Source organism: Abramis brama (assembly GCF_963993115.1).
Source record: "Abramis brama genome assembly, chromosome: 6".
Taxonomy (NCBI): domain Eukaryota; kingdom Metazoa; phylum Chordata; class Actinopteri; order Cypriniformes; family Leuciscidae; genus Abramis; species Abramis brama.
This window is the reverse complement of record NC_139968.1, coordinates 22,278,862-22,306,561: the sequence shown is the minus strand read 5'-3', so window position 1 is coordinate 22,306,561 and position 27,700 is coordinate 22,278,862. Positions and strand designations below refer to the sequence as shown.

At 36.3% G+C, this 27,700-nt stretch overlaps 2 protein-coding genes across 3 annotated transcripts; both read left to right on the top strand.

Moving 5' to 3' along the window:
- Window positions 1–1,051: 1,051 nt before the first annotated feature.
- tdrd5 (tudor domain containing 5) lies at window positions 1,052–12,000 on the top strand. Its single transcript, XM_084116077.1, has 17 exons — window positions 1,052–1,338; window positions 1,547–1,783; window positions 2,577–3,008; window positions 3,091–3,248; window positions 3,348–3,431; window positions 3,513–3,569; window positions 3,853–4,021; window positions 4,132–4,310; window positions 5,377–5,591; window positions 5,675–5,884; window positions 5,996–6,062; window positions 6,651–6,848; window positions 6,945–7,088; window positions 8,921–9,031; window positions 9,102–9,242; window positions 11,014–11,158; window positions 11,407–12,000. The coding sequence occupies exons 2-17, from the start codon at window positions 1,555–1,557 to the stop codon at window positions 11,613–11,615; spliced, it is 2,748 nt and encodes a 915-aa protein (XP_083972203.1). The 5' UTR covers window positions 1,052–1,338; window positions 1,547–1,554; the 3' UTR covers window positions 11,616–12,000.
- Window positions 12,001–15,883: 3,883 nt separating this feature from the next.
- Window positions 15,884–27,658, top strand: fam163ab (family with sequence similarity 163 member Ab). Of its 2 annotated transcripts, XM_084116566.1 has the most exons (3): window positions 15,884–16,068; window positions 24,574–24,688; window positions 25,754–27,658. In XM_084116566.1, exons 2-3 carry the CDS (start codon window positions 24,596–24,598, stop codon window positions 26,111–26,113), a joined length of 453 nt encoding a protein of 150 aa, XP_083972692.1. In that variant the 5' UTR covers window positions 15,884–16,068; window positions 24,574–24,595; the 3' UTR covers window positions 26,114–27,658. The 2 variants fall into 2 exon arrangements, with proteins under 2 accessions (XP_083972692.1, XP_083972691.1); XM_084116565.1 differs by lacking the exon at window positions 15,884–16,068 and having other exon boundaries at window positions 23,792–24,688.
- The last annotated feature ends 42 nt before the right edge of the window (window positions 27,659–27,700 follow it).

Genomic DNA, 27,700 nt, shown 5'->3' with positions numbered 1-27,700 from the left:
CAATGTGCTTAAATCAATGAGAAATTCAAATCTGATATGAACAAGAAACTGTTCAGACATCTGACCTTATTGTTTTGAGAGAAAAAAAAAAAGTCTCATTTGAGAATTTAGCCAAAAGCGATTGAGGAAAAATGTAATATCAAGGTTGTGTGTGTGTATACAGTATATAAACAAATGAAACAACAAGCAACTAAAACAATAAATCCCTAGTTCTGTAATGAAACTAGAAGGTAGGCTGAAGCAGCTGATAATATTTACAACGTTAACTACTTAAGCTGATTGGTTCATCTGCAGCCAATGAGCTTGCTGCTAAACATTTAAATGGCTGGTTACCATTCACTATAGCAGTTTGCAGCATGTTTTCAGAGTTCATCTGAAACCCTCCACCTCCCCAGCTCCACCTGTATAGAGCTGCTATGGGTAATTGACAAATGCTATTTGTGCAGCGGATCTTATGTATGATGGCATATGTAGGCTATTGGCAGTTCATACTTGCTCTGCAGCAGCATTGTTCACATCCTGACATAATTACCATAGTCTCCAGATGACAACACGTGATGTTCTATTCGGATCTGTTCACATTCTCAAACTGAGAATGACACTATTTACGCTTATATCAATCTGCAGCGGTTATGTGGAACAAGTAGGATCTCTCAGAAAAGTCCCATTTTACAAGCTGTAATTACGTGCTCTACAAGGACGTAGATGCTTTTAACAAGTTGAAAACTTGACATTATGGTAATTTTCAACATGGTGTGAATTACACCTTAAGTCTGACCTCTTTTTTTGTGCAAAATGCTTCAGTTTATATTTATATATAAATTTGTAAATAATATCATTATTATTTTTTTAAATATGTGAGAAGACTTTTTGAATAAAATAAACATTATGCTTGTAACATGTTTTTAGCACCTGGTTCCTGCAGTTTTTGTAGCACATTTTGTATAGTTTTTATTTCATTTAAGAGAAATGGAAAGCTACACAATCTGGTAAAAAAAAAAAAAAAAAAATCATGTGAAAATAAAGAAAAAGTAGGCTATACAACAGAAACATTGAAGCTATGTGTAAACTCGGAATGTGCGGTCTCAGCAGCAGCTCGACCCATGCTGATAAAGCACGTGTCTCACGGAGCAGCTGCATCTGCCCACAGAGACGCTAATGAAACACACTTTCACCTGCACTCTTTAAAGTTCATCTCGGAGGATATTTTTGACAAACTTCGCTCCATTGACGTCATTGCGCTGCACCTGTGTGATACACAATTCTCTCTTTTTTTTAAAACGCGGCCTGTCGCGTGATCTGCACCGAACGAGAAAACGTGTTTATCTTGCTCAAAAGGTAATCACTTGTCCATAAACCACAATAAAAGACATATAAATTGTATAAATTAAAGTTAAAGCAATGTTGTCAATAGGCTAAAATAACAGTGAACAGTGTTTTTTTTGTTGGTCTGTTATTATTTCGCAGTTTGTTACTCGTGTGTTGACATCATGATGAACTAATATTAACAGCTGTTACTAGTAACGTTAAGTAAATTCTGTTTTAGCTGTCAGAATGACCCAAGATCAGCTCCTCGCGGGTTTGAAGAAGGACGTCCGGTCTCTCTTAATCTCAGCTAAGCGTGGCTTGACCCCTGAGCAGCTCAAGAGAGACTACCAGACCATGCTGGGCTTCCCCATTCCCCTCAGGTTACTGGGATTCAGAAATGTTTTGGATATGGTCAAGGAAATGCCGGATGTTGTGCACTTGGAGTACCACCTTGATGGCAGCATCATTTTAAAAGGTGATTTCAGTATTTCAACCCTTTTGTTAGCTGGTAAATCATTGTTTATGGCCTAGAGAATGTCTATACTGTGTATATATTAATGCTAAAACTTCTTGAAGACACCATTTGTATGATTTACGACTTGCTATTGATATTCAGAAGCTCTTGGTATTAAGGGGAGGGGCTTTCTCAGTCTAGAGAGCATTTGATTGGACAAACTTTTGAATACGCCCTCAAGTGCAAGATGAGTCATCAATACTTTTGCTTTGTTTTGACTTGAAATCTGTGAAAGGGATATTCCACCCAAGAAATTAAAATGCTCTCATCATTTACTCACCCTCATGCTGTCTCAGATGTATATGACTTTAGTTCTTCTCTGGAACACAAGCAGAGATTTTAAGTGAGAAAAGTACTAATATTTTAAACTTATTAAACTATAAACCATTGCTTCAGGCCAACTGTCAAACGTGCATTCGCTGGACATAAATGCTAGCATGTTGTGAAGCGTGATGTTAGTGCGTTGTTAGTGCGTAGTGCGCATCCACAATGTGCTGACGTTTACATCAAGCGAGCACATGTATGACAGTTGGCCAGAACTGATTTGCATGTTTCCCACACACACACCCCTATTGTTTCGCTTCAGAAGACATTGACTCATCAACTGGGGATTAGTCATTCATTTTGTATTGTTTTTGAAGTGTCTTTTTTGACTTTTTCCCCTTGCTGTACTGAGAACATACCGAACTGTCACTTCAAAACTGAGGTCATTTTTGTGTTCTGTAGTTACAAGTTTTAACATTTCCATTTGCAGCTATTGGAGACGAGACCACTAAAGGCATCGAAGAGCTAGTGTCCAAGCAACGGGACCACAAACCCAAAGTTAACAATCGGAGGGGAAATCTGGTGAACTTCCACACCTCTTTCCCACAGCATCAGCCCGTTATTCTCCCTCGGCGTGGCCCAGCAAAGCCCGCCCTGCCTGCGCAACTGCGCAGCCAACTAAAACAATTACTATCTCATGGGCCGGTCAGATTATCGGAGCTGGAATACAGGTATACGGTGCAGTTCGGAAAGCCGCTCCAGATCACTCAATACGGCTTCTACTCCATATCCGAGATGCTGGCGGCTGCCACGGATTTCATAATCATGCAGCAGAGTCGCACTGGCTCGCAACTACTTCTGAAAAGCACCGTAGTGCCACTAAATCAGACCGAAAATCAGATGCCGAGTCTTTCCAAGAAGTGTATGTATATGATATTGGAATCTATTGAAAGCCTAATTTGATGATCTTTTGCATGATGATTGCTCTTGATTTTATTTTGCAGTGGCACCTCCTTTGGTGGTAAAACAGAAGCCGGTGGGATTCAGTCTTAAAGCAACTTCACCGCCAGAAAGGGACCAGCAAAGTTCACCATTGTCCCCTGCTGTTCCTAAACCAGAGCCTGTGAAGAAAGAGCACTCTTTTGAAGAAACCATTTTTAAGGTTTGGATATCGTCTAAGCGCTTGTGTGAAATAAGTGCGATATTTCGCTATAATTGTGCTATAAATAAATCAAAACTGTCGGGGTAAATAATCTTCCAGCTTGAGGAGGAGCTCAGACAGCAGATTCTCGAGAAGGGCACCGCTGGCACCGTCAGCCGCGAACTGAAAGATAAGCTACGGAAGGTCAGACATAACTGCTTAAAAACTCAGCCTTTCTTGTCTCATATTTTCACCTTGGCTTATGAGATATGGATCTTATTTTAGGTTGTAGCTGAAAATGGCAATGGGATCTCCATTCACAATCTACCCACAGAATACAAGGTATTATCACAAAGCCTGTCTAGAACATATGAGTTCATATCTGAAATTAAGAATTTGTATTTTGCATGCAGAAAATGAAGCCTATTTTTTGGGGCATTAACATTTTATGTTTTTGTATAAGGTATAATATGTGGTCAGCCAGAAGTTTTTGCAAAATAAACCATGACATGATGTTCAGAATCTTGTATCACTCTGTGAAAACTACAACATCTTATCCTCAGCTATATTTTTTGAGTTGCTAGATGGCACTATTCTAACTTGTGGTCTGTTTTTTTGCTGTTAGCGAATGTATGGTGAGGAGTTGCCGGTGAGCCAATGTGGCTTTCTGAGCGTGACTGAGATGGTTGGTGCTTTAAGTGATACATTTTCAATCCAAAGAGGTGCTGACGAGAGTGAAAACCACTGGATGGTTGTGGAGTTCAAACCAAATGACACACAACCCAGTAAATCTGGTAAACCCTTTCTTATTTGTGTCATATGGATTGGAACAAAACAAACGAGTGCTTCAGATTCATTGATCACCTTTAATGAGACTTTGATTGTGATGTATTCCTTTTGCAAGAATTATCCCCGGGTCACGGCACCACTTCCAGTCCGACGGACGAATCACAGAATCCCTCCAGCAAAGCCTATTACTTGAGCTATGCAGAATCTGCCTGGGAGCGCGAAGAGATGGAGGACTCCACGGACCCTCAAGAGTCTGACGCTGAGCTCAGAGTCACCAATAAAACCATCCATCAGGTTAAGAGCCATTAGTGATAATCCATTATCTTTCCTTCCCAGATTAATCATCCCCTACAGTAAACTTTCAGAGTTGCACTTTTGTAATGGCGATATTTAATTTAAATAAATACATAAAATTGTTTTTAGTGCTGTCAATCGATTAATTGCATCTAACATAAAAGTTTATATACATATATATATATATATATATATATATATATATATATATATATATATATATATATATATATGTATATATATATGTGTATATATATATATATATATATACACACACACACACACACACACACACACACACACACACACACACACACACACACACACACACACACACACACACACACACACAAACTTTTATGTTAGATGTATATCTGAAGACTTCAGATTCAAAAACCTCTGACATTTTTCTTTTAAATTAGGATTTTCATCTGGCTCCTATGTTTGGGTTCAGAAATTTCACTTTAATGGCAATGAAAAGGTTATTTAGTTAGTTATTGAAATGCCTTATTTTCAAAAATGTCACTGATAAGTGTACAATTAAAAACATAAAAATGCTCATTTAAAAGAAAAATGTCAGATGGACTTAGAGGTTTTTGCATCTGAAGTATATACACACACTATATATTTACAAACTTATGTTAGATGTGATTTGTCGATTTGAACGCACTACTAACTACATAGTATGCATGAATACTTTATTTATTCAAAATATATATTTTGACATTATATAACCTAATGTGTATATCTGGAACTATATGTTGTATTATATGCTGCACATTATATTATAAACCAAAACATACAATCTAATCTTTCTTTATATATACAAAGAGAGAGAGAGATATCTGTAAATATCATATAAAATGTATATTCATATTATATTATATTCATAGGTATATAACCTATGTTACATAATAAAATATGACATACATGTATTATATAACAAAAAATATATACTGTATATAGATGGATAGCTGTATATACAATTTTTTTTTAAAGATAGATAGATAGATATCTCTATATGCTAAAACAAAAAAATCAATGTGTGTGTGGCTGTTTGTCGTAGATGGGAGATCTTTTCCCAGAGTTGATGGTGAGTCATGTCTCAGCGGTTCCTCCAGACGCGGTGCGCTGCCAGAAGCTGAAGCCGCCCAATCGCAGGAGAGAGAGAGAGCTGGTGCCAGTCCTAGTGGAGCAGACAGAGTCACCCAGCCACTTCTACATCCGCTTCAGCCAAAACAAGGAGGCCAGAGCCCTGGAGAACATGATGATTGAAATGAGGTATCTCGCTGACTAGTTTCATAATTATTTGGGCTGGGATTGCATAGCGTGTCATTCCGATCATGCCCAATTCCTGTTTCCAGGAGCTGTTACTCCTACCCAGATGTGGCGGAGAGATACAGGCTGCCTGATGCCTATGTGCGGCCGGGTCAGGTGTGCTGTGTGGCCCCAAGAGACATGTGGTTCTACCGTGTGGTGATCCACGAGGTGTTCAGTGATACTGAAGTAAAGGTGTACTACGTCGACTTCGGAGACATCACAAAAGTGGAACGAAACAGCCTCAGATTTCTCAAGTAAATTCATCATTTGTTATAAATCAAATTTGTAGTAGTATAAATTAAAGTTGGACATATGGACATATGTTTGTATCTCTGCTGCTCTGTATAATCCGAAAATCTTTCCAGAGCTTGTTACGCTGACCTCCCTGCTCAGGCTGTCCCAGCAATGTTAGCTGGAGTTCGGCCCATCACGGTAAGAAGTGTTGTTATTGTTATCTAAAACTATTAAAAATTGTTTTCATGAATTAAAATTAATCTCAAATAAAATATAAATATTACTCAAACTTAAAATAAAACTGAAATAAAAATAAATTAAAGCTATAATAAAAATATATTACAAAGTGACAAAAAAAGGACAAAAGCGCATGACAAAATAATCAAAACTTAAAGTATAAATAAAACTGAAAATAACCTACAGCATCTGTTGTCACTTCACTTGACATTCATAAATCCCCTCCCGTGGTCTCATGGGATATTAAGGGTCCATCGTATGCGCACTTAAGAATCTAGTAGCAGTTTTCGCCTATACAATGTATTTACACATGCATAGTATATAGTATACTGTAGTATAGTATATAGTACTGTATAGTATTTAGTAGGGAAATATTCGACTTCAAACGTATGAGTCTTTTTGAACTATTCATTAAAAGATCTGCCACACAAGTCATTTATTTTTGAATCTGAATACAATTGTTGTCGTATGTTTGTTTTTTCATACTGTAGTGTTGATCCAGTCTGTATTTGAAACAACACTAGAAACATGTCTTGGCTTTCTTCTCAGAGCATTTGGACTCAGAGTGCTATCAGCTCTTTCCAGAGGATGTGTTGTGAGCGCACTCTGGTGGCCGCCATTCACAGCTACCAGAACAACTTCCTGTTGCTCTTCCTGTGCGACACCAACACGGAGGAGGATGTTTACGTTCACTCCGCCCTACAGAAAGAGGGCCACGCCCTTCCCTGCGTTACCGCTTACGGATTGGTCTGGACACAAATCTTCTTTTATACCCTCTTACCGTAGACCTGATTAAAATCTGATCTCCAGTGGTTGCTTGTTTCTTCTCGTTTGGCTTTTTAGGTGTCAGGGCAGTTCAATCCATTGACGTCTTACCTCGGAGATGATCAGATCGATGATGTAAAGGAGTCTCTCACACCCTCCACGTGTTCTCCGGATATAGAGATCCGCTCTCAGGGAAATGGCTGTCCATGCTCCTCTCAAACGGTACCTTTAATCAAGCTTTCAGTGCCATGATACAGCACTGATGGGCCACAAGCTCTCTGTGAATTACAGTGTCCTTCAACTGTGCCGATGGAGGGCAGGTCTGTCTGCTGAGGCTGTAAATGGAGGAATATTATGGGTCCTATGGGTGCTGTTTAAGGGACGTATATCAGTTTTTACTCAAGTAGTGCGAGTTATGTAATCGGATTACTTTTTTCCAAGTAACTAGTAAAGTAATGCATTACTTTTAAATTTACAGCAAAATCTGGCAAAGTAACTGAATTACCTCTGTTTCATCTGACTCCAAAAATGAAAAGGGTTTTCTTGATGTTTGTTAATCATTAAAGTTAGGTGAATGTTTGATTATTCTATTTAACTCTTTATTGAAATTACATTCGTTCTTCCGGATTCCTAGCGGCCAGGTATACAATCTCATAATCACAAGCTCGTCAGTCTCGGTCATTAGACAGAGGCGATTGACTAATATCTTAGACGGCCGTACTCCACTTTGCTCATTCTAGAATATATTATTTAGTTCCCATAGATCCGAACACACTTAAGGGACGATCATATCTAACCAGAGGCCATAACCATTACCATAGAAGCAAGCTGACCAACTTAACTACTTCTAACGGTAACTTTGTATAATAATGCCGTGGTTTCCCACGTACACTTAGTTAGAATAATGCTATACAATAATTAGAGGTTGAGACTCACCCCTATTTAGATTGGTCTAACAACACTCTGTTGTTCTAAATGGAAAACCTATTATTAGCCTCTACATTTCTAAGTATACACTGACTATGCCGATGTGTTAGTCGGATCTCTGAAATTTCAGTAGGTGTGCTCCTCTGCTCCACCTAAGCTGAATTCCCGTCCGTTTACTAACCTGATCGTAGAATTGCAGTGTTATGGACTTAACGTAATCTACTAGAGTTAAGAATTTCAGAGTAAGTCGGAATAAATCCAAATGTTACAATTTATTATTAGTCAGGTAAATGTATCATGCCAATTACGTAATCAATTCAAAGATAATCAATACAATAACATCAAATGCGATAATGAGAAAAACGATAGCGATAATGCAGATAATGAGAAAAGATGTATAAGTTACCTGACATTAGAAAAATACATGTTTGGATGAAGGACCCTGGGAAAAAGTGCACACCCAATAAGCAAAGTATCTCTCACCCTTATTACAATTTGGTTTACTTCTGTGGAGATGAGAGCATTGTACCAGCTGCACTGAGACATTTTAAATGATACCAAACATGACTATTAATTCACTTGTATTGACATAGAACATTGTAATTTTTATATAATCTTTCTAAGTGAAGAGAAGAATGTGTAAAGTGAAGGAAGTGGGGTAGAAGGAACAAATGTGAATGAAGGACTGGAGGGAAAGAAGCTTTCCCGCAACTTCACTCTGTGGGGTGTGGAGACGGCAGTACGTGTTTGTGGTGTCCATATCTCAGGAGATCAAAGTATCTGAGGTTCTGTTTGTCTTAAACCGATTGACCAGATTTAGCAATTTTAACTCTTCCTTGGAAGATACTCTTCCTTGGTTGCAGAGGACAGCTTCTTCCATCTGGCCGTTTTCACACGAAATAACATCTAATAATATAGCTAATGATTGCCACTCTCGATTTTATGTTTGATTAGCATTTAGCATTTGTTTATTTAGATCCATACAAGTTCCAAATGTGATGCAAGCAGTTGTCACAATTTAATTAAAACAATCTATTATATTGCAGTAACTTTCTAATAAAGTTTGTGGCCAAATGACTAAAGTAATTTGCGAGCCTTCATTTTGAACTCTGGTTTGTTCTTTCCAGGGTTCCAGCTCTGAAAATGTAGAAACCAACTTCTCCATTGATGTAGAACCAAGCCTGGACCTTCCTCCCCTCGAGTGTATAAATGTTCCTGATGTCAACACTGAGGCTCAAGTGAGTCTTATTCCACGTATGTACAATAATATTTTTGATTTGTTTCTTTAAACCTCAGATCTTCTTTCAGAGTGAGAAAGTAAATCTGTCCGAGGCTGTGCAGGGTAAAAACCCATTATGCTGCAGTCAATGGGATCAAGGGTGGACAGCAGAGGACAAAACAGATAAGACGAAACACGAACCTGACGTCAAGACAGAAGACGAATCGAACGTAAGAACGCCATCTCGTACACAATAGGCATGACACGACAGCTTTTGAGTGTCAAATGTTTTTTGAGGTAAAATCTGCGCATGAAAGGATTCAGCCTTTCATTCCTCAGTTATGGCGTTTAGCACACAGTCGTCGCTCAGAATGACACGAAGTGCTGTGCTGTGCATCTGGAGATTTAATCTCCTGACGTATTGTTCCCCATTACACCCCCGTTCTCCCGCTGAGCCCTTTGGGAGGCAGTTGATCTTAATTGTGCGCTGATTAGATGAGAATGTTAATTAGCCTCTCCGCAGAGGTTCATCTGCTTAATCATTCAACTGAACAGTTCATCGGAAAAGGCAAGTTTCTACAAGAGACGTGCAATAGTCATTTTCAGCTATTTGCAGGATGAAATTTCAGAATCTAGCTTATAAATGTGCAGTTGCCATTTCTTTGTTAAAATAAGTGCTGAAATACCTGCCAATAGTCTTATTGTATTGTTATTATTGAAAATATGTTGAAATATTTAATACTTGCTATAATACTTAATATTTATTATTAAAAAAAAAAATGAAATGAAGACTTTGGTCACACTTTAGTTTAGGGTCCAATTCTCAAATATATTTACGTTTTATTCTACGACATAAAATGCATCATTAGGGATACACTGATATGAAAATTTTGGAAATAATTCTTTATTTTTGAAAGCTGATAACTGATGTATTGGCTGTTTAATCTAAATCCAAATTTTTATATACATTTTGAGAGCCTGATTAAAAAAACAAACCAATTAAAACCATGTCCAAAGCACACAATTATAATGTTCTCATTATAATTGTATGTGGCCTGTATGACAGACTTGTGCTGTGTATGTTACACTTAACTGTATGTTCCTTTTTTGAAGTGATTTCCAATCATATTTCAAGCTATTTAAAACCATCATGGTGAACAGTGCGCATCTGAAGTATCTCCATAGTAATAATCCATTATTAATCGGCTTTAATATATCGGCCATATTTTCTTATTGGGCCGATAACATCAAAAATGCTTGAAGTCAGTGTCGGAATGTCGGTTTTGTTTTGGTCTGTGATATCACGCCTACTGCCAATTTACCCAATAGTATTTCGACACCCCGGGTTGCCAGTTGGTGGAAAACAGTGTATTGCAGTCATGAAAGTCAGCAAACAAACTATGTCAGAGATCGCAGATTCTACCCAAACTAAAAAGCCTTGCATACATCTAAAAATCTATATGAACGGGAGCGTTTCAAAAGCGGATCAGTCATCTCACAGTGAAAGTCTCATCGCCTTCCATTGTCAATTGCGCTCGCTCCGGTTACGTGTCCTCAATCTTGCAACCCGCGTGAGTGTTGAGTCTGAGGAGGAGGTGGTGGGAGAAACAACCCTCTCCTATATTTTGCATTTAGATTGCAGTACCCAGTTCAACTGCTAGCTGTCAATATTACGTATTGCACCTTTAAATTGAGGTGGTCCTTTTAAACAATTTAAAACAATTTAAATATCTGTCTACACCGGACACAACCGTTGTTGCGTCGTGCCGCAACGGCTATAAGCTGTCCACACCAGACACAACAAAGCGGCTGTTGCAAATCCATTTGTTCTTCAAGTAGCACAAGCGGGGGCATCAGTTTGTGAATTTGTCGTGTCGCGTCACTCAGCATCACTGATTACAATGGGTTCTATTTGCTTTTGTTAGGTCGTGCTGCTCGCGTCTATTGTAGACATTGTGTTAGTTTAATAGGATTCATGTTTTTTTTTTTTTTTTTACATAGCCTGAGATTGTGTCTCCTCCACCTGTTCAAGAAACAGTGAGTGAACTGCAGATGTGTGTGTCTCCAGCTAAACCACAGCCCGTCTCAACCACATGCACCAGCCCCCACACCTCTGGCCCGATCCAGATAAACTGCATCTATCCAGGTAAAGCACATCACTACAAAGCAAAAAAATCGTATATGTGTATATATATTAGGGCTATTGATTTAACATGTTCATTTAGTGCGATTTAATTATGGAAAAACAAATATATATATATATATATATATATATATATATATATATATATATATATATATATATATATATATATAGTGTATATATATGTGTATGTACATTTGAAGTTCCAATCTACTCTGTTTGCTTTAAATTTGATGCAAATCATTGCTCAGTTTTCCTAGTTTTTCCAGGTGTACCAGTCTATCCGGTCCAGCCCCCGTTTTCCCAATTCATGATGCATTTTTTAAGCAGTCCAGTCCCCGTGGGACAGGGTCCACACACTCCGTTCCGGCAGCACACATCTCCGTTAGCCCTGACGCCAGCTGCGCGCCTGTCTGCCGGAGCCAACATCCTACAATGGCGCTCCAACCACACAGTCTGACCAGCCAGAAGCGGTGCGTGTTGGCTTCAGAAACTATTTTGGACTTTAGTTATGTTCAGTAACTTCTGTTCTTTCATTTCTTTGGCTGCAACATCCTAGAAATATATCAAATGATATAATAAAAGCAGCGGAGGACACATAAGGACAAGTCAGAGCAGATATATCTCTCGTTCGTTTTATCGTAATGCCTCTCCAGCAGCAGATTGTTCTTTATTTTTATATATTTGCATACACAATGCTAAAGTTTTGTATGTTTGCACTATGAACCAAATTGGACATTTGTTTGTTTTAAGTTGCTTGTTCAGTGTTCAATTCAGAATTTTTCTTTTATCAAAAAATGTTTTATAAAGAAGAAAATGTGATAAAAAAGGAGGATACACTGCAATTTGTGTCCGTTTATTTTGTGATGATTGATTTTGCATTTAATAACTTTTAGGTGTGACAAGTGTCTGAATACATTTGAGCCATTTTTGTATGATACATATTTGATTACATATTTGTATGAGTGCAGTTTACAGGCAAATTTACTGACTTCAACTGCTTTTCTGGGACCGTTCGCAGAAACTTAACCGCTCCAGACCTGCGAAGGCAAGTCATTGTCAAACTTTCTTTTCCGATTTGATCTCACACACATGTGGAAGTTCTTACGATGTGCTGTTCATCTTACCCTGACCGATGTTGTCTAGTTTCACTGGATCGTTTAGAGAAACGGTCAATGTTGTTCAGATTCCACAATCAGTGATTTTTCCAACACCCCTGCTTTGTTTTACTTTACGCACCTTCATTCATTTCCGCCCACTCTTTGAACTTGTTTTCCGCCTTTTGGTATATTCAGTTTGACCCAACATTCTCCGTGGGAGGATCCTTGCTCCACTGAACATGTTGAAATATTAAATCACTCAAACAGGATGTCGTGTAACCAAGTGCATCCATAACATGCCGCATAAACAGCGGCCAAGGGAAGGGTGCAGGTTGACGACACTCCGTCGGTCCTGAATCTTCCTTGTTTGGTCCAATTACTGTTAATGGCATCTTAACAAGCTTTCTTTGAGATGCCTGGTATCTTAACAAGACCAGCTGGAGAAGCGAAGAATATTACCTCATTTAAACAGGAGGGGGAAAAAAGCTGAATGTTGCAGAAACCAAATTAGCATTGGACACTAAGCTAATGAAGTTTAATTGAAGAAACACACTTTTCTGAGAATGGAAGCCCATTTTTGCCACATAAGGAAAAAAAACATGTTTTGGTCAATTTTGACTTTTTGTGTCCATTTCAGCCACATTTGCCACAAGAAAATAAATTGTGCTTTAGTTATGACATAAGTCACAGTTATGGCATAAAAAGTCGTGACAAAAGGTTTTAGTAATTAGTCAAAATATTTTGACGTCATAATTGACCATCTCATAATTAGTGTCAATTTTGTCATGACTTAATTTCGATTTGTCATAATTGACTCATAATTACAACTTATGATGTCATAACTATGAAATAAAAAGTAGAAATGATGACATTCTAAGTCATGACTTGTCAGTTTTGATTTGTCATAACTGACTTTTATCTCATAATTATGACTGTCAAAATGTCAACATTTTATCTCATAATTTTTCTTCATGTATTAATTTCATTATTCATAATTGACTTCATGCCATGACTTTGGCTTTATCTCATAATTACAACTTAGTATGTCATCCTTTCTACTTTTTATTTCATAAGTATGTCATGACATATGTCATAACTATGTCAAGTCATTATTATGCCAAAATTCTGTCTCTGTCATAATAGACTTTATCTAATAATTATCTGTTTTTATCTGTTCTTATCTCAATTTCAACTTGTTGTACTTGACTTAATGCAATAATTGACTCATAATTATGACTTGGTATATCATAATTTGGTTTCCAAGTCTGAGTGGGGATTTTCAGTGCAAAACATCCTTCTGCAATGGTACAGTGGTTGATAAGGTGTGTTATAAAGCTCCCTAAATATGGCTTAGGATCCTCCTCCTGTCAGATTTTTTTCAGTCATTTGAAATGTTACACGAACAAAGGAACAGGTGATTACTTTCATGAATACTCTGATTGCATTTCCATTAACTGGTTAGTGTTATGAAATGTAATGCATGTCAGCATTTTTCACTATTTTACTGAATACTGAGCATAAAATCAAATCACACGCAGTCAAAAAGCAGTCTAGGCCTTTCCGCTCCCTGTTCCTTCAAGCTTATAATACGCTTTGCCACAGCTGATGAATTCTAATATCTTTTGCTAACCTCTGCCAGCTCCAATAATGGAAGATGAACCCGATAAGCAAAACAAGGCAGTGAGTCACTTTTGGTGGTGACACTTGTTTGTTAGAGCATTGCTCGTATGCCTATATCCATGTGACAAACCATAAAATTACACAAGGACTTTTCATTTCACATCATATCTCAGTATTCTGCCACTATGGAGCATCAAAACAAACATTTCTGTGCAATTAGTGTGATCGAACGGATTGTTTTATGATGTCCTTGTGTGAAGCTTGAAAGCTGTTTACTGAAATACTTTGAGAGCATTTGGAGATGTACCTTTCTCATGAGCCGGATGACGCAGTGATTTTATGTGATTTGATGCCATTATAGAAGGGTCTTTGTACAAATGCAAGAGGGAAGGGAGCTCTGATAGGGATCGAATTAAAGCACACTGCTGCATGGCAAATCATATTACCCTGGTTAACTGACCCACACAGACCTTTTCCCTGCCAAGATGCCGCTGGTTACCATAGAGATGTTGTCCTACCTCCTGGTTTTCCTGTGGTACTCTCTGGAAAATAGTCTATATGTGACCTATCTATCTAGATAAGACAAGTTATCACATGGTCTATAGACCTTATTTAGAGCAGCGCCATGACCGGTATGAAAGCGAGGCTGCTCGTGTTTTCAATGGCATCTTCTGTATAAAGCTCCTAGATCACTTATAATTTTCCATTTTTTTGTTTACTGAAATTTTTTGGAAAGATATTTTTGCAGTGTTTTGTCAGCAGAACAATCCAGAAACACAACCCAAACCCACTGAGAGATGCATGTCTATCCCTCTCAGCCTCGCTTTCATTCCCGTTAAAAATCAAAGATGGCGCTGTTGTGAATGAGGTTCATACCTCAGTAAGGTTTTCAGTCAAAATTAAATTGCGCACTTTTGTATGTTGGTTCAAAATAATTAACAACAGATGAACAGAAAACAAATTTTAGTCAAGAATCAGTATCCACTTTATTTTTCCATGCGGAATAAGCTATTTCCTGTGAATATGCGAAACTTTGAGTACTGTGAGAATGTGAAATTTTGATTTAAACGGTAAAACTATTTGCTCTACACAGTGGCGGATTAAGACTCTTTGGCACTAACACCTAGAGTTAGCCACTAGCCTAGCGCTCGCAGAGCGAGCTGTTCCAAGCTCAACTTCCATTGGAATTAATTGAAACAGCTCGCTCTGCTCCGCGCCAGTGGACACGCTCGAACGCGCATGCGCACACAGTAGTGTCAATCTGGCGGTAGATCGCGCGTCGACATAAAACATATAAAATAATAATAATGAAAATAACTTTAAACAAAACAATCAGGGAATTTAGAACGTTCTGATGAAATGGTATAGGCCTAGGCTAGAAATACGTTTGAGAATGAATCGCTTGTTTTAAAATACAAATACATATTTGCGTGGTTCCTCTGGGCATTTGCCCAATTACCCATGGTTCATTCGCTTATGGCTCTACAGCCCAGTATGTTTATGATTTTGATAATAAATTGAAACAATATAATAAATACCAGTTTGCAACATCAATCAGCCTTTGTACAGCTACAATAACTGGAAGCAAATGACACGGGAAGCTTATTACATTAAATATAAGGTGGATACAATTAATGGTTACGTAAACCCCGGACTGGTTCTAGAGCTGGAGTGGTTATGGAACACTTTGATAGGAGGGGAAATCGCTCCGTTCCACATACATATTCCATCCAGGCAATGTGTGCATTGCTTGGGAGCGCGCAAAATTTGACGATTTGACTTCTTTTGGAGATTGTCAGAGAAGAAATACAAACAAACTAATCAATATTTGTCCGTAAATGACTCGATTTTAATGACTTGTTACTTGATACTTTACAATAACAACATATATCTTCTCTGCCTGACATAAGACCGCCTTTATAGAGTAACTATCCATTATCTGATGCTTCATCTGAGTGCGCGCGCGTCTCCTCCAGTCTCTCTCTCTCCACGCGCAGGGAGTAACTCCTCCTTTCGCTGTTTCTGTTGTACTTGCATGGGCATTACCAAAAGCTTGAGAAATCTAAACATGTAGCCCGACATATTTCAGGTCTGGAGAACAAGTTTATCCCCTTTGTGTGGAAATAATCGGATGAGAGATGGTGTGATCGAGCGTTTGTCTCCAGACCTCTCTCACACAGACATTCAGTGAAGGTAGGATTGGGTTTGTCTTTTCAGATCCTGGTTCTTGTTCATTTGTGTTTTATTTGTATTTGTATTTAAAAAAAAAAAAAAAGATATATAGAATGGAATACTCGATAAAAACGGTTTCTTCGAAATGAATTTGATGGCATAATTTTGTATTAATGACCATAATGATTTGTGTGAATTTTATATTAATTTATATTATTATTACTTTATTTTGGTAAAGAGTCTAATTGCACACATGTGTTTTCTATATGGTTTCTGGGCTTGTATGGTTGTAGTTCCAAATTTAAAGACACGGCGACATATTTAGACCAAAATCAACTTTATAACGAAGCTATAGTTAAGGAAATTTGTTTCATGTCGTTATGGAGCAAGTTTTAACATGTTATAAGCTATATAAAGATGACGTTAGCTGCGTTCGTTGATACTGCGCTAAATATTCGGTCGCTCGCCTGAGGTGGTAATCCTGGCTACCGTTTGCGAATTTCTGTCTCAAAAGTATCCACACACACACACACACACCAAATAGGCTACTTTTTACTAGCCAATAGGAAATGCGGCTATTTTGTTGTCAAGACTTGTAGTGCCCATAGAGAAAAGGACTTGCCCTGCCCTGAGTAAAAAGCGTGAAAACTTTGGAACTGATATGGTTTAACCTTTATTACCTTATTGTAAGAGAAACTACTGAAGACCAACTGTTTTGCTCGTGTTTAGTGGTTTAAAGTGATAGTGGTTTTACAGGACATTATCCTGGAACATCATCTTTTGATGAACATCAGAGGGAAAAGATGATAAAATGTTCGTAAAACGGATAGTTCCGGTCCTTGATTCTGATTGGTTGAGGCGCGTTCGAGGCTACACCTGTGACCTCATTACATCAGTATCACTGCGTCTGTGTGTTGCTTTGCAATCATTCCGCTTCTGAAGATCTACATTGCTTGGCGGAAGAATAATATTTTTTTTTTATCAATATAGCATTACATTTTGTGGCTGTGTGTTTATTTTATGAAACCTTGACAGATATGTGGAATAACAGTTTCATAAGCTCCGCGAAGCCGTGGTTTACAGTGAGTTTAGAATAGCTATACACTTTTTGCTCCACATTGTGCCTTAAAACGCCCCTTAGCTGTTCTAAATTCACTGTAAACCACGGCTTATTTCAGCTTATTGTTTTATTCTATCCCCTAATGTATAACTCAGACCCTAAACTTAATCCTAAATCTGATAGAAATGTTATTTCAGGGTCATCATGTCCAATTGGAAAACAGTGGGGTTTAATCCCATATAGATCCCTATGCTATAATTATTTTATGATTACATGTCACATAAGTTACATGGATGTACATCCCTCTTTGCACTAATCTCAAAGGAGATATTTTCTAAAAGAGATGCTGATTGCATCTGGGCTTTGTGGCCAAACAAAATACAAATGCATTCTGTCAGATAACACACTGAAATAAGAGCTTTTCCAGAGGATGTAGTGTGAGCTTATATATACATGAGCAGAACTGCCTGGTGATGGAAGAATATTGTTGGTGAAGCACTATTTTGAATTATTGAGAAGAGAAAGGAACACTGTGATTCTGCAAAGACAGTGACTGTCTCCTTTGAAATGCTAGCTGAAGTTACAATGATGCATAACCTGTACTTGATTGCTTTACAAGATAACCTCACTCATTTAAAACTATTAATACATTGGATAATAAATAATATATAATAAAAAAAATATATATATATATTTCTCGAATGGACTTTTTTTTGTTGCTGCATGTGTTATTCTGCTAGACTGCGCACTTATTGTGTAAAATGCTATGCAAAAAGTGAGGAGTTCATATTCCATTCACTGAGTTACATGTGTTGTAACAAGATATCAGTCTTACAAAGGTCATTGTGCTGGCATACAAATACTGTGAGTTGGTTTATGGACTCTAGAGGCTGGAAATTGGTTAATGCAGTGAGCTGCTTCCCAGCCCTCTGCAGACAGTGTAGTAAAAGGGAATTAAAGCCAGTTCGTAATAGAGACGACAACTTATATTGGGAGCTATAGATTATACCACCAAATAACTATAACTGTTTTGAGACAATCTTGCCATGGCATTATCTGAGGGGGAGGGGGAAAATAAAATTATTTATACAATAAATAATTTTATTGTATTGTGTCTTATCCCTTATTTAAAAATAATGAAGTATTTAATTATTAAACATATATATGTATTAAATAAAATGTATGAAATATATCAAAATTAAATTCTGCAGTTATATGGATTGGTTTAGTGTTATTATTTTTTTCTAATTATTATTATTAAATCATAAATTAAATAATTATAATAATGTATTATTGAAATATAAATATTGTATAAATAAAGTAATTAACATTAATATAAATATGTATTAAATAAAATGTATGAAATAGATCAAATAGAAAATCTGCAGTGATTGGTTTAGTTTTATAATTCTGTTAATAATAATAATAATAATAATAATAATTATTATTATTATTAAATTAATTATTAATACATTTAATAATTAATTATAATAATAAATTATATATAGAAATATGAATTATAATATATGAAAAAAATATAAATTAAAGCATTTAATATTAATATAAAATATATAAATATGTATTAAATAATATTTATAAAATAGTGCGAAATTAAATTCTGTTTTAGATCGGTTTAGTTATTTATTTATTTTGTTATTATTTAGTTAGTTATTAATATTTTCCCATTTTAAATGATAAGTAGGCTATTATCTTTATTAATCATAATTATTAATTATTTAAATATAAATATGAATAATTAATATAAAACATTTCTGGAGTATTTTTCCTATAGGGTGTCTATTAGAATGTTAACACAATTATTTTTTGATACAATAATTCTTACAAATTTTCAATATTTTTTTTTTTCTTTTGAAAGAATGATTTTCCCCTTTTCTCTTTTTTCATGATTTTTCAAACCTACACCCATAAGATCATGTCCTCATCCTGTACATCACTAACAGCAGCCTACATTTGTTGGCGTGTGAAATGAAATACACTTCTGAATGACACTGTCCCGTATGTAATGCTGAATAAGAGGTCAGTAGTTTGAACCTGTCTGAAATTGGAGCTGCCCTCTAATACAGTTGGGATTGACCTTGGAACGGGACTCTCATATAAAACCTCTATAAATCCTGGAGTTACAGGCACATGCACCCCCAGGCAGAGGCATGATGGGATAGAAGAGGACTCACACAGTGTGTGTTCTGACTGTTGAGCACGGCTTTGAGAGCAAGATCATTCCATTATAGGTCACTGTTGAATTCAAACAGCATGTTTATTCTTTAACTGCAATTGAGCGTGCCACAACATGCAGAGCTGGGCAGATGTGTGATGCATGCACAAGATGATCCAGATGTCTTTGTCAAAGACCATTGAGTTTTAGTTATCTGTTACAGTTTCCATCAGTATATGATTCACATAAACACGTACTGTACATTTGCAGAGGCGCATAGCCAGCTGGAAATAACGATAACAGAATTACATACTTATATTACATTACTTAGTCTGTGAATCACATTAGGTTCCTTCAGCACGGCTATACTATTTAAAACTTTCTAAACTATAATAACTGGCTGAAACACGGAAGTGCAGAAAATAGAGCAAAACTAACGCCGGTCTCGACTTAGAAGTCTAAAACGAGAAGTTTTCAAGAAAATGTCGGAGGAATTCGATATAAGAGAAGAGGAGCTACGTCACGCGTCGGGTCAGAAGTCACTTTTCCGCTGGAACTCGACTCTTTATATGGAAAAGAGCAGCTTTAACATTCTCCAAAATATCTCTTTTTGTGCTCTACAGAAGAAAAAGTCATATAGGTTCAGAAGAACATAAATGATGACAGAATAGAATTTTTCCAATTCGGGCACATTGTGAAGAATGAACTTCCTTTTATGAGAAAGTTCACTGGCAGCAAGAAAAAACATTTCCATAGTCTCTCTGTTGGCTGTAATTGAACAAACCGTTATCACTTCTCAACAAGACATCCAAAATATACAGAGCATAAAATAAAATCCCTGTTTCTATTGAATATGCTGGGATTGTGATATATTCTATTGAATATGCTGGGAATGGATTGTGATTTATTCTGTTCTATTGAATATGCGGACTGCTGACAGAGTAGACCATACAAAAAAAACGACAGGAAAACGGGTTTCTGAAAACGGGTTAGTGATAGAAAAGAAAAGAAAGGATTGTGGGATAATTAAGGAGGACAGCAATGAATGAGATTTAGGCAGGAAGTGAACGTGGAGATTATTGCATGTTTATGCATACATACTGTTATGTATATATTGTACAGGCCATTCATAAGTCAATCATGTCTTCATAAAAAGTGCAATATTGATAAGGTTACTTAAAAATGTATTATGACCTCATTATTTTATTTTATTATTTTAAATAGTAATTTTAGATTTTTTAAACATGCAACCAAGGTCAAAAACACTTTCATTTTCTCACTCATTGCAGCATCCCCTCTTTTCTTGCAGTGTCTGAAACGGTTCGACAAAGGATTTAGTCTCTCTAAACCCCTCCTTTCCGCGAGCATACTCTGCTCTGATTGGTCAGATGACCCAGTCTGTTGTGATTGGTCTACTCTGCTCTGATTGGTCCGATGGTCCAGTCTGTTGTGATTGGTCTACTCTGTTCTGATTGGTCAGATGACCCAGTCTGTTGTGATTGGTCTACTCTGCTCTGATTGGTCCGATGGTCCAGTCTGTTGTGATTGATCTACTCTGCTCTAATTGGTCCGATGGTCCAGTCTGTTGTGATTGGTGTACTCTGCTCTGATTGGTCAGATGGTCCAGTCTGTTGTGATTGGTCTACTCTGCTCTGATTGGTCCATTGGTCCAGTCTGTTGTAATTGGTCTACCCTGCTCTGATTGGTCAGATGACCCAGTCTGTTGTGATTGGTCTACTCTGCTCTGATTGGTCCAGTGCTCCAGTCTGTTGTGATTGGTGTACTCTGCTCTGATTGGTCAGATGATCCAGTCTGTTGTGATTGATCTACTCTGCTCTGATTGGTCAGATGTCCCAGTCTGTTGTGATTGGTCTACTCTGCTCTGATTGGTCAGATGACCTAGTCTGTTGTGATTGGTGTACTCTGCTCTGATTGGTCAGATGACCCAGTCTGTTGGGATTGGTGTACTCTGCTCTGATTGGTCAGATGACCCAGTCTGTTGTGATTGGTCTACTCTGCTCTGATTGGTCAGATGTCCCAGTCTGTTGTGATTGGTCTACTCTGCTCTGATTGGTCAGATGACCCAGTCTGTTGTGATTGGTCTACTCTGCTCTGATTGGTCAGATGTCCCAGTCTGTTGTGATTGGTCTACTCTGCTCTGATTGGTCAGATGACCCAGTCTGTTGTGATTGGTCTACTCTGCTCTGATTGGTCAGATGTCCCAGTCTGTTGTGATTGATCTACTCTGCTCTGATTGGTCCGATGACCTAGTCTGTTGTGATTGATCTACACTTCTCTGATTGGTCCGATGACCTAGTCTGTTGTGATTGATCTACTCTACTCTCATTGGTCAGATGGCCCAGTCTGTTGTGATACTCTGCTCTGATTGGTCCGATGACCCAATCTATTGTGACTGGTCTACCGCTTACAGTGTCAGAAACAAAATGGCCATTACCATATCTGAATTTCAGCTCCGGATATTCCTCAGCACTTAAACACTCTGATACGAACAGTTTTTCAGCATCAATTTCAGCGTGAGTCCTCATCCTTTGGAAGTGCATGTAAAGTGGATTTGGAGCACTTTGGAGCATTTTCTCAACATGTTGACAACACGAACCAATCTCTTCCTGTTTGAGGGCGGGTCAAAGTAGATTTTGTTTGCAGGCTTCCAATGAAGACCATAGGCTGGCATTATGCAAATTTGTTACATTGTTACATAGGTTTGTAACAGGAAGTGAGACTGGAATTGCTGAAGACTTGTTTCGGCAGTTCAGAACAGATTATTTCTAAATTTTTCGTGCACTTTGATTTTTGAAACTTTGCAGACTTTTTACATTTACAAACAACTCTATTACACTCTAGATGAAATGTAATATTCGCTGGTGCAAGAGCGTACTGTCTTTTGACTGTGCACATAGAGCTAGGATGGCATGGTGCAACAAACCTGCGAGCGGCCTTTAAGTTGTTTGTTTTATGTTGTGATTCATCTTTATTTTGAGTTAATAAACTTCAGTTATTGTTTGAAACATCAACAGGCCTCTCTGGATCTATTTAAGCAACCTTGCAAACATCAGGATTACTGCATCAACATCTCCCACAGTGGCTAAGAAACCAGAGATTGTATACTCATCCCTATACAAAAGTGTAATATTATTATACATAGTTTGTATTATTAATATGAATAATGACACAAACTGTAGCCTTTCCACTAGCATTTCTACATTCATCCTTGACTTCTCCAGATTAATTGCACTACTACTAACTGTCAAGCTACATTTCATTTTAAGCACTTATAGGTCCCTGTAAAAATGCACAGAAGTGCAGCAGTGTATAATAATTCATAAAGTGCTCATTAATAGTTTAGTATCTTTGCAGGTGGGTCCGAATACCGATGCACGTGTCAGCTATAGCCCGCATGTTCTTTTACTGTTGCTGTATAATCTGAGCCGAAGCGGTATGTGAGTGGAATGGCTAAAAGATGCACCACATATTTGTCTTCTAGGCATGATTGGAGCTGGATTTATGGGCTGGAGGTCAGAGTTACTCACTGCCATCCTCATTATAGCTTGTGCTTTTTGCACCAGGCTGATGAAAGATCTACCTTTTACACTTATTCATTTTGCAGATGCTTTTATCCAAAGTGATTTACAAACGAAGGATATTAAAACATGCAGTTGATTGAAAATTGCGAAGAGAACTGCAGAACAGGGAAGTAGGTTTGAGAATGTTTTTTTGTACTATTATTTTTGCTTTTTTAAGATTTTAATAATTAATAATTGATTGTAGAAAAGATGTTTTTTATTGTTTAAAAAACGTACTAAAATCATTGTATAGTTTTGAATGCATTTCTTTGTGTGTGTGTGTGTGTGTGTGTGTTTTCTCTGACAAAATTAAATGTTTTTTATATTATTTATAACAACAGTATGGGGGAAGGCTTTTTGTTTAATTTTATTTGTAAAATTTATTTTTAGATGTTTTGTTTTTGCTTTATTTTGAGAAAAAAAGATTTGAGAAAAGATTTTTTAGTATTTTTTTTATTGTCATGGTTTACCTTTAAATAACTGTAGAGTCAAATTAGCTAAAATTATAATGTTGGCGATTTTGGGCGGGGCAAAAATTAAATGTAGTCAACCTGACAAAACTTTATCTAGCAGGAATGACTAAATGAATTTAAGTTCATACAACAAGATTACAACAAATCATTTCAAACAAATTAGATTTTGTTTGATTTAGAAAAATGTAATTCATTTTCGTGGAAAAGTTTTCCATAATTTAATTAAGTTCGTTCAACAGCTTATTTTTTTGAGTGTAGGCTACTTAACTTAAAATAATTGTATTTTGATATATTTGAATGCAAATTATAATATAGCCTATTGTAATATATATTTATATATTTTTTCATTTGAATCAATTTGAATGCATTTGGGTTTTTTGGCTTTGTTAGATTTTAATTAATTTTTTATTTTATTTATAACAATATAGTAAAACGTTAGATTAAGGAATAGGCTTTTTATTTCATTTTATTTTAATTTGGTTCACAATACACTTGATACATTTATAACAGCAGCAAAACACTAAGTTATACACACACACACACACACACACACACACACACACACACACACACACACACATATATATATATATATGTAGGAAAATATATATATAAAAATGATACAAATATTTTATATTATACTGTATATTGTATTTGATAATTTGACTGAATTACCATTATGTGACCTTGAATGGAAAGGAAAGTGCTCCTATAGTTAACCAGCAAACTTTTCTTTAAAAAAAAATAAGAAAGAAAGAAAGACAGAAAGAAAGAAAAAAGTCGAGATGTAATTTTCCCCACAGCATGAGTGGATGTGTCTGAGAGAGATAGAGAGAGAGAGAGAGAGAGAGAGAGAGGAGCAGGTGTGTCTGGTCTGTCTCTCTCTCTCTCTCTCTCTCTCTCTCTCTCTGTTTGTCAGCCCCCTGTAAGGCTTCATTTCTCTCCTCTCAGTGCTTCTCCTTAATTAAATCTGCAGTGCTGGTCAAACTCAATCCTGCCGACACTTCCTCTGTCAGCACGTGCTTAATGAAACTGACTGAACACTGATGATGTGTCTGTCTCGAGTGGCATGGCGTTCCACACTCTTAAGTTGCCTATATGAATGATTTTTTTTATTATGCAGCGCCATCTTGCGGTCAGTCTGGCATTGCACCCAAAGCAATGGACCTCAAAGTGGTCACCTGGCCTCTTTACTTGTACAGGTGGTCTGAAAGTCACTCTGTGTCTGTCCGCTTCTAGAGTTTCATGGAGATCCGGTCGGATGACAGCTGGAACTGTGGTTATTACTGGAGGAATTCTCGCAACGGTGATACTCCTGTGTATCATTGTTGTGCTGTGTTACTGTCGCCTTCAGGTGAGCGCCATTCACACCTGTGGTTTTGACTCATGAAGAAAAAGAAAATACAGTTATTTTCCTCTATGCGTTTCTTAGGCCTTAATAGTCTTTTTTTTTTGTTTTTTTTACATTTCTTTACATTACATTTTATATTATTATTTTACTTTTTGTTTGTTTAAATAAATTTGAATGAATAAATTGTTTTATTAAAAGAAACATCATATTTTAATGTTTTATTTTATTTTATTTAATACACTATAATGATAACAATAGTGAAACAGTACAATGTAGATTTGTTTATTTAAATATATTATAGTTTTTAATTTTTTTGTTTTGATAGATTTGAAAGAATTTACATTTTGTTTTTGTTGTTTTTTGATAGATTTGAGTGAATTTTGTGAAATAATCTATTTATAAAAACAGTGAATCATTAGTTTTTATTTTATTTATAAACTTTTTTTAACTTTTATATTTATTTATACTGATAACATTAGGGAAACAGTAGGATGCAGAATTTTTCATTTAATATTTTTTGTTTTGCTTTGATAGATTTGAATGATTTTTTTCATTTTATTTATAAACTATTACTTTTGTGTAATATGATACATTAGTGCAACAGTATGATGCAGATTTTGACATTTAATTAAACTGTATATTTTCATTTAATTTATAAATGCTCATTTCGAGCTCGCATTTGTTTTATTTATAAAAACTGTGAATTAGTTGGGATTTATTTTGATAGATTTGAATGAATTTCTTATTTTTAAATTATTTCTTTTTTATTTATAACAATAACAATAATGAAAGAGTAGGATGTAGAATCTTGATAAACTTGATTTCATTTTTATTTATAACAATAACAATTGTGGAGCAGTAGGGAGTATATTTTAATTACATTTTATATTATTTATTTTTTTACTTTTGATAGATTTCAATTATTTTATTTTATTTTATTTAAATGAATTATATATTTCTCTGGTTTTGGTGACACTGAATGGAAATTTTGTGCTCCTATAATTAACCAGCAATTAACAAATTTATTTTCTGCACACCTGACTCTCTTACTACTATGTCTTCTTCTAGTATTATTGCTGTAAGAAGAATGGCTCCGATCCAGATGCTGTTTGCCCACAACCCCAGTTCCCCTGCAACGCATGCATCCCGTCCCGGGTGGACGGGGCCTCCTCCACCCCTCTCTCCCTGTCGCCGGAGCCCACGCCACCGCAGAGCTTCTGTCCCACCTGCTCCCCATACGGCTCTCCATTTTACATCCACACCATGGACGAAACGCGGAACGGGGGCGAACGCGTCACTTACATGCCGTCCCACTACAACAGCCCGCCCCTGTCTCTCACCCTTCCCTCATTACACAGCGCGTCATTGAGCTCTCGAAGCCGACCGGACCTCTACTCTAACACACGTGCCATAAGCACTGATGTCTGATCAGTGACGTCCACCCCTAATGTTTCTTCTGTGTACAGAACAGAGTGAATGGGGACCAAGGACAGCGAGTACTCAGTTTTTACATCTGTCTAGCAGTTAATTGAAATCAATAATCCTATATAATGTTTTATAGAAATTGATACAAATCCGTTCTTCCTGAATTTATTTGACTCTAATTAAAGGGATTAATCATTTACTCACCCTCATGTTGTTCCAAACCTGTATGAGGTTCTAAAAGCAAACAGTTTCTGGTCCCCATTGACTTCCATAGAGTGGGAAAAAAATACTATGGAAGTCAATGGAGCCCATCAACAATTCTTCAAAATATTATTTTGTGTTCAACAGAAGAAAGAAATTCACAACTTGAGGGTGAGTAAATGATGACAAATTTTTTTTTTTTTTTTGCGTGAAATATCCCTTTAACACTGAAAAAAATATTTTATAAATCTTTAATTTTGTCTTGTTTTCAAATAAAAACATCTAAGCATTATTAAAACAAGATAGATGTACTTAAGAAGCATGATTTTAATTTATTTTTTCATTTTATTTTCTTGTTTTAGTAGACTTCACTATAAGTTTAGATTAGATTAGTAGATGAGACAAAACAATCTGGGGTTTTTTCAAAAACAATTAACAAAAATAAAAAATAAAGGAGGATAAATAAAGGAATCAAATAAAAACAAACATAAGTAAACAAAATAATAAAATATAAATAAATAAAAAATCATTTTGAAAAAACAAACATTAAATAAACATACTCTCTGAAGATACGTTTGAACATCTTTTAATGGTGTTTAAATGTTTTTACTGGAAAACAAAAATATTGTTTTGCAGTGGAAGGTAAGGGCTCTTAGTTTTCTATGCGGCCTTAAACAACTGCCTGATGGGGCTTTTGATTTAAGGCCTTTCAGAAATTTTGATATTTTGGGCTTCCTGTAATGGGCTAATGTATGAGGGCTATATACACAAGAACATATTTTGGCCATTTTCTAATTGTGCCACATTATTTTACAAACATTTAAATCATTTATTTTATTTTATTATTTGCAATGCCACTTGGTGGCGCTAGAGATGCAGAGATTCCACCTTTAATTAATTTTCTTAGCGGTCTCTATGCAAGTTGAATTTACAGAAGAGGGATTTGAGTGTCTGTTTAGTCCATGACGAGATGTTTGATGTAATTTATTGATGTATTTATGATACACTTTTCTTTTTATTACATACAAAAGTTGAATATGTCAAATAGTCTATATAGCCTATTATGTATTTATTATTTGTGAACTTTCACCACATTTTTATTTAGTCAAACAAGGGTGTATTCCAGTTTGAGTTTATGTAGATTTGTGATGCTAGCTTGATCATAATTTTATCTGTCAGTGTTGACAGCTTTGGATGTGATGATAGCAATTGGTAGCAATGTTGATTTCTATGTTTAGGCAAATCTTTTTTACTGTAATGTCTTTAGATTGTTTAGAACATAAGCAATGTTTTACAGATGAACCAGTGAGCAAATAAAGAAATAAAGAATACACTCTGTGCAGTGCAAAGAAATGTTCTAAATATTCTAATAATATCTTGGCTGTACCA

What these genes read in the sequence shown, in the direction of transcription:
- fam163ab (XM_084116565.1), top strand. Translation starts at nt 24,437, where the DNA reads ATGATTTTTTTTATTATGCAGCGCCATCTTGCGGTCAGTCTGGCATTG. An exon ending in TGTGTTACTGTCGCCTTCAG is followed by an intron (nt 24,689 to 25,753) that starts GTGAGCGCCATT and finishes GTCTTCTTCTAG; the next exon opens with TATTATTGCTGTAAGAAGAA.
- tdrd5 (XM_084116077.1), top strand. Translation starts at nt 1,555, where the DNA reads ATGACCCAAGATCAGCTCCTCGCGGGTTTGAAGAAGGACGTCCGGTCT. An exon ending in TGGCAGCATCATTTTAAAAG is followed by an intron (nt 1,784 to 2,576) that starts GTGATTTCAGTA and finishes TTCCATTTGCAG; the next exon opens with CTATTGGAGACGAGACCACT. An exon ending in TGAAAGATAAGCTACGGAAG is followed by an intron (nt 3,432 to 3,512) that starts GTCAGACATAAC and finishes ATCTTATTTTAG; the next exon opens with GTTGTAGCTGAAAATGGCAA.